General features: G+C 41.5%; 1 protein-coding gene, 1 long non-coding RNA gene and 1 other non-coding gene across 4 annotated transcripts; 1 reads left to right on the top strand and 2 right to left on the bottom strand.

Moving 5' to 3' along the window:
- Window positions 1-340: 340 nt before the first annotated feature.
- LOC142072577 (uncharacterized) lies at window positions 341-2,544 on the bottom strand. Of its 2 annotated transcripts, none has more exons than XR_012669047.1 (3): window positions 2,411-2,544; window positions 1,363-1,479; window positions 341-790 (listed from the first exon to the last, which is right to left on the bottom strand). It is a non-coding gene; the product is annotated as an uncharacterized LOC142072577 (long non-coding RNA). The 2 variants fall into 2 exon arrangements; XR_012669046.1 differs by having other exon boundaries at window positions 2,326-2,422.
- Window positions 1,187-1,456, bottom strand: LOC125639253 (small Cajal body-specific RNA 13). Its single transcript, XR_007357434.1, has one exon.
- A 209-nt stretch (window positions 2,545-2,753) lies between the features above and the next one.
- Window positions 2,754-12,352, top strand: GLRX5 (glutaredoxin 5). Its single transcript, XM_048854010.2, has 2 exons — window positions 2,754-3,087; window positions 11,560-12,352. Exons 1-2 carry the CDS (start codon window positions 2,802-2,804, stop codon window positions 11,736-11,738), a joined length of 465 nt encoding a protein of 154 aa, XP_048709967.2. The 5' UTR covers window positions 2,754-2,801; the 3' UTR covers window positions 11,739-12,352.
- The last annotated feature ends 5,383 nt before the right edge of the window (window positions 12,353-17,735 follow it).

Here is a 17,735-nt window from a genome sequence, read left to right on the forward strand (position 1 = left end):
GAGCTGGAGCGGGGACATGCCACTGCTTCTGGGAGCTGCTTGATGTAAGCACCACCTGGAGCTTGCACCCTGACCCCCTCCTGTTTCCCCAACCCCCTGAACTTCTCATTTCTGGCCCCACCCCAGAGCCCGCTCTCAAGCCACTTCAACTTGTTACTCCAATAGGAGAAGTTAATCAAAATGAAGTGTAAATGAGCTTCCTAATCTCACTTGTGCTCTGAAATACTAGAATTGATGCTAGCCTTTAACTACTAGTGACAGTTGTGTGATGAGTTGCAGAAAGCATTTGTATTCTTTCAATTAAAAAAGGAAACAGGCAAATCAGTGATTACACATAGTCTTAGCATATTTCACAAGTGTTTACTAATAGTTTTAATTATACAGGGATTGTGTATAGCTAGTTTTTACCTAATGAAGCCAACATGAGTTACATAAGGATCAGCTGTGGGGTACTGAATAATGTTGTATTATGTAACGTGAGTAATATCTACAGTGCAAGAATTTTAGAGCTTAAGTATTTCACTAGAAGTGTGTTACAAATCAATTTAGAAACTAGGTACCCATTATAATAGACAATCCAATTCAGATTACAAGAACAAATTAGAGGGACTTGTATAAGCACTGCAACTTCATTACTGATTTTTATCATATATTACAGGTCTTCAGAATGGTATGAGATTGGCTTCCGCAGCAGGAACATCTGCAACATTAGGAGTGCATTAAATTTCCTTAAAATTCCCACTGAAGCCACATTCAGATTTCTTCAGAGTAGGTGATTTGAATCACTAACCTGGAAAATAAACAGAAAGGTTTATTAATTAGTTTGAATTTTAGGAAGATTACAGTTGAATAAAAAGACAATTTCACCAAAACAGTCATGACTGTTTTGGTGAAACTGTCAACAGACGTAAAAGCAAGGATCCCTTTTGCCATTAATTGATACCTATTTTATGGAATGGACGAGTGTATACGATAATACAGTTTACGCTACACAGCCAAAGGATCTTGTTCTGTTTCAAGTTTATTCAGTGGGTTTTTTTTTAAATAAAGAAGCATTATATAAAGCTAAGTATTATTTCAAAAGATTCTTGTTATGCAAGACCACCAATAACTATCACAAACCAAGTTCCTGCACATAACTCCAAATATACATTGGTAAGAACAGGTTTGAAGGAACCCACTGAAAGTTTATAGCAGTTTTTAGTGTTCAGCAAAAATCAGTATTTGCTAAACAATATCAGACTGCAAAGTTACTCTTACTGTTGGTAGATGGATAATGACATGGAATAAGTCATTATCTCCGTGGCAACAGAATTAGGACTGTGAGAGGAATATTGCACATGGTTCTGCTATTACTCTTACAGGCATGCCTCGGCTTCCTCAGACAGATGCTCTCTCTGCAAGCCTGGTAAGCCCCGAGTACAACCAACCAAGGGCAGCTCCAAGACCACAGACCCATCACTGGAAACTCAGAAAATCCTGGGCAAAGTTTTCAAAAAAGTGACAAACACCGTGGAGCCAAAGGTCAACAGGAATCTAGGCACTTAAGTGCCCACATCATTTGTAAAAGCAGGGACTTGAGTGACTTCAAAATTTTACCCTAAGACTCAGCTTTTAACTGCTACTACAGAAAGAGGCACCTTGTGTCCCTTCCCCAGGTTCCCACCCCTTCCCCCACCCAGCCTTGAATGACACCCTTTACTCCAGGAGCCCTGCTCACAGCGAGTAGCGAGAGCTCGACAGCGACCAGCGGGGGCTGGTTAAAAGCTCTTCCCACCCCGCTTGGCTCCTTTACGCACCACAGCGGCGGGCGGAGCCTTGTCTCCGCGAGGCCGGCCCCGCTGATTCTGCCGGTGGGTCTCGAGGGCGCTCGGGGAGACGCGATGTTACCGAGCCAGATGGGACAGAGCCACCCGGCCCCCGGGGCAGCCAGACAGGCCTTGCACGCCTGGGGGACGGTGACCAACCCGCTTCCCCACTAGGCCTCGGCCGTCACGCGCGGCCCGCCCACACCTGCCCGCCAGAGCCACAGGCGGCCGAGCCCCGCGCGGGGCAAACCGACCCCGGACCCGGGCAGGGCGCGGCCCCACCCAGCGAGGCCCGCTGTGCTCCGGCACCGCTCTAGGCCGAGAGAAGCGGCTCGGGGAGCGCAGCCCCGCGCTAGGAGCCGTGGGGCCGGGAGACCCCACGGACGCCGAGCCCCAGATACCACAACGGTCTCCACCGCGCCTAAAATCCCCGCCGGCTGAGGGCTCCTCAGCGCCGCCGCCCCGCACCTGGGTCCCCACCCCCGCCGCAGACACCGCGAGCCGCACCGCGCTGTACCTCCGAGATGCCCCCACAACACCGCCCCAGCGCTCCCCACGCCGGAAACGGAACCCGCCAAAAGTTACCCGCCCCCTCTCCGTACCGGGACCCTGACTGGCCTCGCCCTTCGCGGCTAGCACAGCCAAAGCTGCGCAGAAGGGGCCGGATTAATAATTCAGTGGGAGGGTCCATCCGGATGTGCGGCGCATTATTGGTTGTTCGGGTCGATTGACAAGTATCCACTCAAGGCCCGCTGTATGATCCCAGGCTCCGCCAATAGGGAGGAAGCGCCGTGAACTGGTGGACGGGCCAGAAAAAGCCTCTGATGCGCTTTATTGGCAACGGATGTGGATTGACAGGTATTTCTGCCTATCTTTGGTTAAGGCTATCCGTGACGTTTTGTCGCCTCTACCAATGGGGAGGAGGAACGGACTGGAGGTGGATTGCGTGACTGTGTCGCTCGGCGTGGGAAGCTGCCGCTAGGGAAGGCCGCGATGAGCGGTTCTTTGTGCTGGCTGCGCGCGGCCTCGCTGCTGCGTCGTGCCCCGCTGCGATGGGGCGCGCGGCCCCTCAGCCAGGCCGCGGCCGGGGACGGCGGCCGAGGGTCGCGGGAGTCGGTGGAGCGGCTGGTGCGGGCGCACCCCGTGGTCGTGTTCATGAAGGGCAACCCGGCCCAGCCCCTGTGCGGCTTCAGCAACGCCGTGGTGCAGATCCTGCGCCTGCACGGGGTGCAGGACTTCCAGGCCTACGACGTGCTGCAGGACGCCGACCTCCGGCAAGGTTAGCGCCCGGGTAGCCTTAGGGGGCTGTGGGTAGGCAGACCCGCCCCCCTCCGACACACGCTGGACGGGACCCTGTTGCGGGCGGTGGAGGGAAGGCAGAAGCCTTCCACGTACACCCCCAAAAGGGGACCCCGTAGGGGCTTGCTTTTCTCCATGGGCGCTGAGCACCAGCAGCTCTCCCTGACGTTACTGGCGCTCTAGGTGCTCAGCAGCGCTGAAAAACCAGGCCCGAAGTGCCAGCTTTGAGCGAGAAAGTCGCAAGGGGATGGTATCGTGTCTGTGTGAGCCGGCGTCCCGCCTTGTCACGCCCCAGTGGCCCGAGTTGTAGCCCATCCGGGGAGCAGCTCAAATTGTCAGTTGTAGAGGAAGGGTGATCTTGGGACTGGGAGTACAGAGACCTGGGTTTTGTTCATGGCTGCTATAGATGTGTGGTTTTGTGCTGTGTTTATCGAAAGGGCCTAAGGAAGTTAAGTAGCCAGATCCTATGAAATTCTATCTATGTGGCACATCTGTAAAACAGAAATAAAATTTATTAGCATACTTCACTTGGGCAGTGTAACCTTAATGTTTCTAAAACACTTGAACCTCTTTACTTAGAATGTGCACAAAGCCATGTAGATATCAGCTCAGCTGTACATTGTATTCCCTGAAAGCATCGTCCTGGCATAACTTCACCGTACAGCGAAATTTTGTAGTCTCTGAAAGTAATCCCAGAACCCATTAACCCTCCCCCCACCACTTTGGTTCACCAGGTTTCAAATTGGGATGATACCTAAGAGTCACAAGTGTGTTCACAGGTTAAAAGGTGAGGCCCACATAGATGACAAAGCTGTGGCATGATTCTTTATCTTGCTCTGAGCAGCCAACCCCTGTGGCTTGTTTTCTTTGCCGATTGCATCTTTTTTCTTTTTTGAAAGAAAGATTCTCAAATCAACTAGACCTGTGCTCACTGTTACCGATAATGGTACTAGTACCATACATTAAGGAAAAATGGAGGCTATAAACAAACAGTGTATGCCAGTAGCAGTGGAATAGAAGAATATTTTGTCCATTGACTCAAAGCTATAACATTCCTGAATAAGCTTCAGTAGGAAAATAATTTGTCAAAATAATCACTATCAGCTTGCCAGAACACTGCTTATTATGTGCTTGACTGGAGCAACATAAATCTGTGAAGGAATATGTTGGCTCATACAAGATAGGCAAGGCTCATTATCTTCATCCCACTGAATTCAAATCTTAATTTGGGTTACATTACATTATGTGCTCTATTCTGTTTTATGCAAATTATTTGCAGTCCTGTAAGCTCTTACTAACTTCCAGTGTGACCTCTAGGTTTGGTGAAATTTGGGTCAAAGGTGGCACAGTTCAGAAGTTATGACTGACATCTCCTTTTGGTTCTAAACTCTTTACAGCTTGACAGTTGCTTTGCAGCTCTCCTGATCTTAAACAGCCATTGACACGTCATCGCAATAGTTTTGGAAAATATTTTGTTTAGAGACCATTCTGTTTTGGCTTGTATTTTCCTCCCCACCATTTCTGTATTAAGGAATGGTAAGCATTTATACAGATCGCAAAGATGGATGATAATACTTAGTCCTGCCTTGAGTGTAGGGGACTGGACTAAAGTCCTCTCAAGGTCCCTTCCAGTCCTACAATTCTATAATAGTTATAGTAGTAAAGCTGGAAAAAAAATCAGCCTAAATTATCATGCTTCAGGACCCACTAACTGACAGAAATTTCCCCTGAGGCTAGGTTATTCTATAAGTATATTTTATGAGGATTCTTGTACCTTCTACTAGAGCATTTCGTAGTGACTGCTGTCAGAGAGAGAGAATACCAAAACTGAAGACTCTTAGAACCACTATCTGATCCCTTATGTGGCAGCTCTTTCCCTCTCTTGCCCCTAGAATTTTATCTGCTCCTAAAACTTCTCATTTGAAAATCTTGTTTTCTGTTTTACAGCAGTCTGATATCTCAGGGAATTGGGATTTCAATTGTTGGATGTGAAGCAGAAGGCACAGATGAACTATGAAAATTGGGGAGGGGGGTACATAAGAAATAATCCTTCCCATACTTTAATTTTTGTGATATTTTCTGTGTCTACCAGTGTGACGGGTTGGGTCACAGAAACCCCCTTGAGACTGCCACCTGATGTGCTGGGACTACCTCTGAGCCCGTTTTCCCTGGTAGCTTGGGACTTCAGTACCTTGCCTTGTTGAGCCAGACACACTAGCCTGCTACAAACACAGGCCCAGGTCCAAACCACATCCCCCAAAAGCTGCAGGCTTAATTGAAAACAGCTTAAGAAGTGCTCCTGTCTCCAACACCCAGTTCCCAATGGGATCCAAACCCCAAATCTGTTTTACTCTGTATAAAGCTTATACAGAGTAAACTCATAAATTGTTTGCCGTCTATAACACTGATAGAGAGATTTGCACAGCTGTTTGCTCCCCCAGGAATTAATTACTTGCTCTGGGTTAATTAATAAGTAAAAAGTGTTTTTATTACATATAAAAAGTAGGATTTAAGTGGTTCCAAGTAATAACAGACAGAACAAAGTAAGTTACCAAGCAAAATAAAATGAAACACACAAGCCTAATTCTAGTACAGTAAGAAACTAAATGCAGGTAAATCTCACCCTCATATTTTACAATAAGCTTCTTTTACAGACTAGACTTCCTCCTAGTCTGGGTCCAGCAATCACTCACACCCCTGTAGTTTCTGTCCTTTTTTCCAGTTTCTTTCAGGCATCACTTTGGGGTGGAGAGGCTATCTTTTGAGCCAGCTGAAGACAATGGAGGGGCTTTCAGGACCTTTTATATCCTCTCTCTTGTGCAACATCACAACCACAAGATGGGGTCTCTAGCCACCTGGGCAAGTGACATGTCTATGAATGATTCAGCTTTTTGCAGGTTGACACCATTGTTTACATGTTAGTTTGAATGTTCCCAGGAAAGCTCAGATGTGGATTGGCGTCTCCCAAAATCCATTGTCAGTTAAGTGTTTCTTGATTGGGGCACTTACTGAGAATAGTCCTTTCTCAAGAAGCTGACCAAATGCTTCACTGAGGCTACTTAGAATCAAACAAATACATAGCCAATCTTCATAACTTCAAATACAGGAATGATACATACATACAAATAAGATGAATATATTCAGTAGATCATAACCTTTGCAGAGATATGTTACATGGCATATCTAGCATAAAACATATTCCAGTTATGTCGTATTTATACTCATAAGCATATTTCTACAAAGCATTATGGGGTGCAACATCACAACCAGATTTCTAGTCACCCCCCAGAATACAGTGGTTCTTGGACTGTCGTCCTTGGAGATCTGGCTGTTCACATACTGCTTCTTGACCTTGTTGAGATGCTAAATTGCATTAAGAGGCACCTAAAATATGTTGTGTTAACAATACTTTTTCTTATTGTAGTTGTCTCAGGAATGTTGAGGTTATCAGGGAAATTATGAATGGAATGTGAAATGGCCCACAATACGACCTCTGTCTTGAGGTGTGATGGACAATGAAAAGGTTTGAGAACTCCTACCACAGTACATCAGTTCAGTGTATCAGCATTGACTGCTCAGGACTTTTCCTTCTTTTGGTAAAGTATAAAATATGCCTTCTCAGGTCCCAATATCATGCACAAGAAGTATTCAGGGAACACTCTGCCATCCGAGCAACCTAGAAGCTAGCTTATGTGAAAGTATTTGTGCCTGTTTTCCTGGATCTCCATTTCTAGAAGGTTGCTAGTCTGATCACATGAAACACTTTAGATAAGCTATTACCAGCAGGACAGTGGGGTGGGAGGAGGTATTGTTTCATATTCTCTGTGTGTATATAAAGTCTGCTGCAGTTTCCACGGTAAACATCTGATGAAGTGAGCTGTAGCTCACGAAAGCTCATGCTCAAATAAATTGGTTAGTCTCTAAGGTGCCACAAGTCCTCCTTTTCTTTTTGCGAATACAGACTAACACGGCTGTTCCTCTGAATTCTTTCTGCTTGCTTCCCTTTTGGACATGCCTAGCTTAGTGCTAAGGTTTCATGGGGTTACTTAAGTATAATGATTGTGAAGTGGGATATTTTTGCCTTGAAAGCAGACATGCAGGTGTAGGGCACTAGAAATGCTTACTATAAACACTTTACAGCAAGTTTGTTTGTTTTTGGTAGGATAGGAATTTAATACTTTATATTTAAATCTATCAGGTGGATGATTTCTCTCTCTGCTCCCCCATTTCCCCCTTTACTTCTTGCATTTGGGCCTCTGCTTTCTTTTCATTTAGCCTTTAGTTGAAAGGTTTATATCTGGTCTTTATTTATTTATTTTATTTTCAAATTGCTTTTCAATGTCATGATTTAACTGTAGTGAGATCTCATAGTAAAGTAAAATATTAATACCAAACCGTCTTTTACATTATATTCAAACTACCTTATTTTAGTTATTGGTAAACGTGAGATTTTGGGATCGTGCTTTCTGGAAGTCTTTATTAAACTTCAAAATATAAAAATGTTGTAGTTCTTTCTATTTCTAAAGTAAAATGATTTGTTAATCGTATGATTTAATAGAATGATTTGATAAGTAAAAAATAGCATGCAGCTGGGTTTCTTTCATGAACCTTGAACAAGTCAGTAGTTCATTGCATAATGATCCACGGAGTTTATTTAAGCTCTGGGATTGGACCATAGGTATGCAGCATTGAAAACAATGTTATGAAATTTTACTTGGTTTTCCCCTTTTGTAATTGGAGAAGTTGGTGCACTGTACACTTAGGGGAGAATGTTGATACGTTCTTAATATTACACTTAAGGTCATGTTTGTTTTCCGTGGGAATTTTGCCCAAGGACGGGAATAAATAGGGAATTCAGCTAACAGTAGGTGGTAAGGAGGGACACCAGACTTCAGGGGATGGAACTGCAAATATGAGAGAGAGAATTATTATTTTGTTAGACACTTTTATCTGTAGTGAAAATAAAACATGTCCTAGGTAAAGGGGCTATTTGTAGTTTAAATGGTACTTTAAAATGCTTTGCTGTGACTGTTTAAAATGTAAGCATATTAAAATGTTAGCCATAACAAATCTCAATATGCAGTTTCTAAAGAATTAGTATTGGTGGGATTAGCTTTCTGTTTTGTTGACTGTGCAAACCATAATCTCACATGATTGGAACTCAAACACTTCCTTATCAATATATATTTAAGTATGGAAGTGAGTAAGGAGAATTGGCTAATCTGATTAGAAATCAGAAAACAAAGCACTTATTGAGGTAGAAATTAGTTTATTATAGCAGCTAAATGAGTAAATGGTTTGGATAGGTCATGCTCTTTCAAGTGGAGAAAACAGTCTAAGATTTGCAAAAAGAAAAGGAGTACTTGTGGCACCTTAGAGCCTAACAAATTTATTTGAGCATAGGCTTTCGTGAGCTACAGCTCACTTCATCGGATGCATTCAGTGGAAAATACAGTGGGGAGATTTTATATACACAGAGAACATGAAACAATGGGTGTTACCATACACACTGTAAGGAGAGTGATCACTTAAGATGAGCTAATACCAGTGGGGGCGGGGAGAGAAAACCTTTTGTAGTGGTGATCAAGGTGGGCCATTTCCAGCAGCTGACAAGAACGTCTGAGGAGTGGGAATAGTTTTACTTTGTGTAATGACCCATCCACTCCCATGGGCCATTATACAAAGTAAAACTATTTCCCCATGTTTACACCCTCCCCCCACTGTTCCTCAGACATTCTTGTCAACTGCTGGAAATGGCACACCTTGATTATCACTACAAAAGGTTTTCTCCCCCCCCCCCCCTTGCTGGTATTAGCTCATCTTAAGTGATCACTCTCCTTACAGTGTGTATGATAACACCCATTGTTCATGTTCTCTGTGTATATAAATCTCCCCACTGTATTTTCCACTGAATGCATCCAGTGAAGTGAGCTGTAGCTCACAAAAGCTTATGCTCAAATAAATTGGTTAGTCTCTAAGGTGTCACAAGTACTCCTTTTCTTTTTGCGAATACAGACTAACACGGTTGCTACTCTGAAAACAGTCTAAGATTGTTTAGCTTGATACATTATCATCTGGGAGGCACCTTTAACAGCCATTAGGAATTTCCCTAATGTACACTTTAGATAGCACTGTTTTGTTGTCAAAGTCAAATTTGTAGTAATTATGAAACACAAGTTCCTATAATTTCTAGAGAACTTTTAAGGCCCAGATAAATCATAGAAATTAGGTGGAAAAGACTTAATTTGACTTCATTGTTTGACTGCGATTTGGAGAACATAGTCTCTGAATAAGGATATGTCTGCTATTAAGTTGATACCTTGGTTTATTGTTGCCATTAAAGAACTGGTTTTTAGAAAATAAATTGTTACCCTCTGTAAGGTGTGAAAATGTAATCTCTCCATGTTATGCACTATTTGGTCTTAACAATTTTCAGTCAATATTTTGTTACTCTGCACTGCAGGGAACATCTACTTAGAGCAGTGGTTTTCAAACTGGGGTACATGAGCTCTTGTCAGGGGGTATTCAAGGAAAATCCTGTAATGGCGGAAAACACATTTTATTTAGTAACACTCGGCAATCTATTCATTGGTATATTATGATCGTATCTTGGGGGGGGGGGGGATATGATAAACTACATTATTTGAAAAGGGTACACAGCCTGCAAAGTTTGAAAACCACAGACTTAGAGCATTGTCTGGGATCCTAGTTAATGACTGACTAGGGATGAGCATGCAGTGATATGGTTCTTTGCACTTTAAAGTTAAGAAAGTGAACTGTTAGGTTTGCAGTGTTTGGTATGATATTAAAGTTACAAACTGCATGTATAAAGCTACAAACTACATGTATTTTTCAACATCTGTAATAATTCTTCCTTATCTTCCTGAGATCCTTCAACTATACCTAGCATCAACAAGTAATAATGCTTGGCATAAGGGTATTGTTGTGAAAATTTTTTGACTGGTCTTATTTAATCTTTTATGTATATAATTTTAAAAATTGTTTAGTCTGCATGGCTTTTCATACGGGTTAATTGTAGCAGACTACATATTTGTTTCTAAACTTCTTGTTACATCTTGTGCCCCTCCCATGAATTTCAGTGTCTGCCAGTAAAAGATAAAGCACTAGAAATTCAAGGACTGTTAGAGGACAAGTTGTCTAGTAAATGAATTTTCAGTAGCAAATAGCTCTGTATAAAGGCAGTAAGAATGTATTCCCTACAAGGAGCTTTAATAATCCCACAGAGGATACTGTAATTAAATTCCCCATACAAACAGTACTGGACACTGATTTAAAGGGCTCCTGTTTCTTTAGTTGGCCAAATAAGTCACTTTAGTACAGGGGTTCATTTTATGGTAAAAATGAGAAAGTAAGCAATTTTTCAGTAATAGTGTGCTGTGACACTTCTTTTATGTTTATGTCTGATTTTGTAAGCAAGTAACTTTTAAGTGAAGTGAAACTTGGGGATACTCAAGACAAATCAGACTCCTGAAAGGGGTACAGTCATCTGGAAAGTTTGAGAGCCCCTGCTTTAATAATCTTCTCTCATCCCCAGGAAGCAAGCATGATACTTGCACAGCTCTGTTTAAGAGTCACAGTTGGAATTGAACTCGGGTCTCAAATTTCTAGCTTTAGGTGGGAGCCAAAACAAGCGAGAAACTGAATTGGAATTCATTTGCAAATTGGATACTATTAATTTAGGCTTAAATAGAGACTGGGAGTGGCTAAGTCATTATGCAAGGTAGCCTGTTTCCTCTTGTTCCCCCCCCCCCCCCCCCCAGATGTTCTGGTTTAACTTGGATTTAAACCTGGAGAGTGGTCAGTTTAGATGAGCTATTACCAGCAGGAGAGTGAGTTTGTGTGTGTATGGGGGTGGGGGGGATGTGAGAAAACCTTGATCTATGCAGGAAATAGCCCGACTTGATTATGTAAAGAGTTGTCACTTTGGATGGGCTAGCACCAGCAGGAGAGTGAATTTGTGTGGGGGGGTGGAGGGTGAGAAAACCTGGATTTGTGCTGGAAATGGCCCACCTGTTGATCACTTTAGATAAGCTATTACCAGCAGGACAGTGGGGTGGGAGGAGGTATTGTTTCATGATTTCTGTGTGTATATAAAGTCTGCTGCAGTTTCCACGGTAAACATCTGATGAAGTGAGCTGTAGCTCACGAAAGCTCATGCTCAAATAAATTGGTTAGTCTCTAAGGTGCCACAAGTACTCCTTTTCTTTTTGCGAATACAGACTAACACGGCTGTTCCTCTGATACAAAGTTTAATGGAATGTGGTTAATTCTGATGGCTCTTCTGCAATACACAGGACCCACAGCCTCAAAGAGAAGGAACTGAGTGTGTTAAAATCTGCATGCTGCTAAAGCAATGCCTCTTACTTTTCATGAATTCCAGTATATTTGAAAACAATAGATTTAACCTTTTTAAATTTATTTTCTGGTACAGGAATTAAAAACTACTCCAACTGGCCTACCATCCCTCAAGTATACCTTAACGGTGAATTTGTTGGTGGCTGTGACATACTCCTCCAGATGCATCAGAATGGAGACCTAGTGGAAGAGCTTAAGAAGTTAGGAATCCGCTCTGCACTTTTGGATGCAGAAAAAGACCAAGACAAAAAATAAAAAAAGCAAGCTATTTCATTTTAAAAGATGGGACTATAATAAACAAACAATCTTTGACAATACCTTATTACCAGAAAAGCCTTATGTATTATCTCAAAGGAGGCATCTTTTTGAACTGACACTAACGTTTGTCTATCAGTAAACAAATGGTAGCTCATGGTACAGGTGATCTGGTATTTTGGTTTAAGGCTATTCTGTTGTGAAAATTTGATTATAACCATTGCACTGTAATTCAAATGTCTGTGGAACTGAAATAAACAAGCAGCCTACTTCTACTTGTGTTAATTCTTCTTGCCTGAGGCAGGAGTAAATGAAAGATTGTAGAATATTATTTTTGTGGCTCTTCTGTGTATATCACTTGGCTAATGCTTTGATATATAAATCTATGTAGATAGTGTTTGTAGCTTTTTTTGCTTCTCTTGAAAACACTATCAAATAGCCACTGTCATTCTGTATGAACACTTGAAGATAGGACTTCTTGGGAACCTGTAAACTTGTGTATTTGTTACCTGCAAATCTGTTTCTAACAAACTGGAGGAAAACAGTCAGATGAGTGAACTATGAAATACACCTTTATTCCTACAGCTATAAATAAATACATTAGTAAAAACAAATGATACGTTGGTCATTATTGCTTTGTTTCCCAAACTGTAGGTTGTAACTACTGATGGCTTTTGGGAGACTACTGGGAGTTGTTGTGACTAAAAGGTTTTAAAGTAATTTTCTGTTGTACATCTGCCAAAAATGGCCTCAGGTTTTACACTTTGTGAAATTTAAGTCTCTTTTATCAGTGCTCAGATGTGGAAATTCTATAATTCTTCCTTATGGAGAGCGGAATAACTTGAAAACCATGAATATAATCTTATACTACTTGTCAGCAGCTACACTCTTTAGCTTTACGCTGACAAATATTCATTCCGACTTGACTGCTGTGCCACAAAGAGTGTTGTCTTCAAATATGAAGTAAACAAATGAACTGTTCTTCTAGGTACCAGTACAGAAGAACAAGGGAGGAGATGTTCTGGGCAGATGGCGGAAATGTTTGCCGGATTGTCTCTCTTTTCTGTGAAGTGTCAAACTCCGGTGTTTCTACAAATAAAGTCATACAGTATATCTGAAAAAAATAGTAAATTAAAGTTGGTAGTCTCTCAAGAACTACTGCTATTTGGTTTTTATGAGTAAAAGTAGCGTTTGCCCATGGATTGAGCAAATGATCTGAAAAATAATTATCCGGTGATTGTATGATTGTCTACATTATTTTGATTTATCAATAAGTTTCTAATAAATTTCATGGTTTTTGTTTTGAATATTATTGTTGTTATTATTATTGAGCATTCTTTCACTGTATGATTGACAGAAAATGTGCTTTTTTTGAATTAAGAAAATTCTGAAGGGTGGGGGGAATAATAATCCAGGGCTATAATTTTGCAAATTAGGAATGAGCAAAATGAGAGGTTTGGAGTATAAGAGTCCATTTCAAATCTCTTCTGTCTAGGTGCTTCTTTGAGAGTTAGTTCAAGTGCAGAAATCATAAGTTATCGAATTCTTCAGTGAATACTATTATATTTTTCAGTAACCTTACTGTATGTCCAATTCCATTAAGGAAGTAGTGAGGAAAGTATCAACATGATGTAAGCAGGTGATATAAATATTGTATTTCAGTATAGTGTGTTGTGAATTTTTAAATTGTACTTTGGGCTAGGTACCTGTGGCGGCTTCTCTTACTAAGTAAACAAGTGATTATCATGTTAAATGTTCATAGTGGATATTTGAATCTGTTTTTGAGTACTAAAGCATGCCTATTTTCAGATGCTCTTTCAGATCCTCAGTTCTGTTTTTAATACCCTCAGGATGTAAAACTGTAACACTTCTTGGTCAATATCTCTAAGTGGGTATGGAACCAAAAGTGAAAGATTTAAGATAGAGCAAGGCAAATGTAGCAATGAGTATGTACTGTGTATAAACACCCTTAGTTTTGTCTCCATACCATCCCCTTTAGTTTATTTTATTACAGTACAAAATAAACTAGACTTAAGAGTAGCTATTTTCAGGTATCTGTCATGTGTAATTACAGGTGGGGTGAAGTCTCAGTTTGTGTACCACGTTGTATTCATGAAGTGCACCCTATTAATTTTAAATGCTTGAACGTCAGTTCAAAGCACTTCAGTCTTAACTTCCTTACTCTAATATTATACATCCAAAAATAGCTTTGTGTACATAAAGTCTTTACAAACTGTTTTGTTTTCAAAATGAAATACTCTTAAATGCTGTTTTTGATTTCCTCCTTTTTTTCTCTGGGACATGTACATAGTTTTCACCATCACATGCTACCATCTACCACCCAAGCTAGCGATACTATTTTTCATTCTTCCTCACTTTGTTCCTTAACTGTTGCCCAACCTAATTGTTTGAAAAATGCTCCGTTACCTAACCTGCTGAGGAACATATTCATTCATGGTAGGTTTTCAAATGTTTGTTCAGACAAATAAACCTCAGACTCTAACTCAGGTATATATTACCTCTCTCTGATTACCAGTCTTTCTCTTCTCACGTTGATTAGAAGTGTTGATCTTACTGCTTGCATAGTACATGAGCATACCAGGGGAAGCCAAACTTACTGATTGTCCGAGCTGCATACAGCATTCTTAAGAAGTTTGAGAGGCAGGGTGTGCCTGCAGGGCTTCAGCCCCATGGGCAGCCCCTGATGGGGCTTGGGGCTTCAGCCCTTCTCCTGCTGAAGCACCAAGCCCCAGCAGGTGTTCCCTGTGAGCCTGAAAACCTGAAGTCCCCACTGGAGAGAAGCCCCTACCCCTCCACCCGGCTGCAAGGGAGAGGTCCCAAGCTCTCTAACCTCTCTCTCTTCTCTTCCCCTCCTCCTCCCCCCCAACCCCCCCAGTCTGGTAGGTGGAGAATGGAAAAGGGTGGGTGGGGGACCAGCAAGCCACACTTTAACTGTAAAAGAGCCATATGTGGCTCACGATCCACAGTTCGGCCACCACTGGAGTATACTTTTGCTGACAAACTTCAGCTGCACACTGGTTTTCTCTGACTTCCTTCTTCCATTCCATAGAATTTTAGCTTTTATTATTGAATGGCAACTTTTTATAGGATGTGATTGATTTATCCTGCTTTAAAATTATCAGTTACCTGATTTGAGTGTGTTTGATCAAGTTAGAGAATGAGTAAGAAGGCAGCTGAATAAAATGAACAGGGTCAAGGTCTGCAGTATATCTTGCTGCCCAATGTGGAAATATAAATTGGGAGTTTTAGATCTGTCTCATATCCTCACCCACTTCCAGCGCTGTTCCTTTTTAGTCCACAAGTGTATCTACAGGGTAAGACTGCAACATACTAATACTGTAGAGCTAATGCAAGTGTCATGGGAATGAGAGAATCTATTCACAGCATTGTAGGGCACCTGACTTTAGCTATACAGGTATGTTGACTAGTACTGGTCCCAGTACAGAACTACGGGGACCCCACCATTTACTGCTCTCCAGTGTGAAAGATGACCATTTATGTCTCCCTTTGCTCTACCGGTTCAGCAACTCTGGACTCTAGAGCTCATACTCTGTCTCTGAGGGCCATGAGGTGCTTGCATTGCATGCCCCCATAGTCCACCTGCCCACAAGGCAGGTAATCATACATGCTGTTGTCAGTGCAATAAAGTGGATAGCCCCCACTCTGCTAGTGGACAGCTTGCATTGTTTTTTGGGTGGGTGGGTTGGTTGTGTTTTGTTTCTTCGTGGAGGGGTGGCTGTTTATTGGCCTAACTTTAGATCTTGGGCTGACCAATACCCTCCCTTCAGCATGTTTATTATGAAGAGTAAACACTGTGACTCAGGTTAAAATGAACTTAATAGATTAGTAGGAGTGGCCTTAGGCCAAGGCTTCTGAGATAGAGGCTTATGTCTTTGTCCTGGACTGTGACACCAGTGAGGAGATTCTCATCAAAGGAGGAGGCAACTTTGGAGGTAAATTTTTTTTCCAGGAGGAAAATCTGGCAACCTTAGTAAAATAGGTAGCAAAGGTTTAAGCCTAGGAATATTAAACCCAGGAATCCTGCAAGGATAGCTAGCATGAAGAAGCCAGTCAAGGTGTTTTCAGTGCATAAATCCAAGCAAGGGAATATTAAACTGTGGAGTGAGATGTTCTGACCAGAAATCCTCTTGTCTAATGCACAGACCCTACCCCATTCTTAAAAACAAACTCTTACCCTCCATATAATAAGGGTATTCAGGAAAAGACTACACATGGTTAACATACACATTCTCCTTAAAGGACTCTGCATATGAAGATGGAGAGGATATTAAGGAAGGCCTGTGAGTACCCCAAGTGCTCATACTGCCTTTTTTGCTGCATGCTCAGCTGCAGCTCGCTTTAGAGGGCTGTAAGCGAACAGGTTGCCTTGCAGGGTGGCTTAAAGGAACTCTATTCCCTGAGAGCCTAGTGTTCAATTTTTATGTATGTCACTTAAGTTATATGATCATCTAGCACTGCCATCTCTTAGATGGTCTTCCTATTAGGGCTCTTGTTAACTGATTTAACTTCTAAGGTATCCCTCCTTGGCATATCTGTTAGGGAAAACTTGACTTTTTCTACACATTAAATGGGGCATAACTAAATTGAGTTTAATTCACCCCTTTCAGCTATTCTGGGGCAAGTGTATGTGGAAACTTCTTTCAGCTTAAGGCATTTTTAAAGTGACATATTAAATTGAAATAGGGCACTTTTCATATGAAATAAGAATGTCCACAGAGAGACTTGCACCAAAATAAATATTTGAATTAAAAGATATTGTGGTCCTAGTTTGTATGTTTGTATGTCCTAGTTTGTATGTAGACATGCCCTTCTAGGGCATGTTCTGGAGAAGCTGATGAAAGCCCTGGCAAAGACCCACTTCCCCAGTCTCTCATACCAAAGAAATCCAGAACAAAATTATTCCCCCCCCACCCCCTCCTGATTTGTTCCCATTCTGGATAAAGAGATTCTGAATCATAAACCTTACTTTTTCTTACAGCTTATCAAAATAAATCCTGTCTCGTTCCATTGGAGCTAAGCGTATGCAGGCTAGAATGTAATCCCAGCAAATATCAATACCATGGTAACGAGGTTGGGGAGAAGAAAGCTACAATATTTTGCATGGCTGTGGGCTTAGTTTATGGACTGATGACCCATAGGTACACCTAACAATAATCTATTCATTTGTGAGATCACTTCTTGATCATCAGAAATAAGAGGAGGTTGCAGAGATTCTGAATCCATGAAAGCAGAATTAGGCCCATCATTCCTGTACTTATTTCTCAAGAAGGAATAGTACATAATTCAATATGTTTTTAGTCTCAAAAGTGACCTAAATGTTTCAGCACCTCCTGGATCTGAAAGAAGTAAATAAATTCCTCAGCCTACCTTCCTTGCAAATTGAGATATGAAAATCTGTCCACTAGGTAAGTTGATACTTTTCACATGTTACATAAACCCTTTCTTCAAAGCTTAAAGGATTTTTACCAAACAATTAAACTTCACAAAATCTGTGTGAAGTAGGTCAGTATAATATTCACTGTGCGGAAGGACAAGCTGAGGTCCAGAGAAGTGATTTGCCAGCCATCACATACTGAGTGATCAGCAGAGCTGAGAACAGAATCTAGGCGTCTATTCTCCGTTGTCTGTTCTAATCGCTAGACAACACTTGCTTTTATCCAGTAGAAAAGTTTCAGGATAAGTTGAAATATTTTTATTTTAAAATTTTATCATCACATGAAAAAAATACAGATTTTAGACATTACATATCAACCAAAGACTACAAGCAGAATGACATTCTGAATCCAAACATTTCTGTTCTCACCATTTTATTTGTTCAAAGCTATGACCTTTTCTCCAAACAGGTTTATACTTTTTTAATAAAAGGGCAAGGTAGATATTCTCTGAAACAGCTGCTTTTGTTTTTTATGGTTCAAGGATCACCTGGGCTGCAAAGTTTGGATGCAGATTTGATTA

The sequence above is a fragment of the Caretta caretta genome, chromosome 6, assembly GCF_965140235.1.
Source record: "Caretta caretta isolate rCarCar2 chromosome 6, rCarCar1.hap1, whole genome shotgun sequence".
NCBI lineage: Eukaryota > Metazoa > Chordata > Testudines > Cheloniidae > Caretta > Caretta caretta.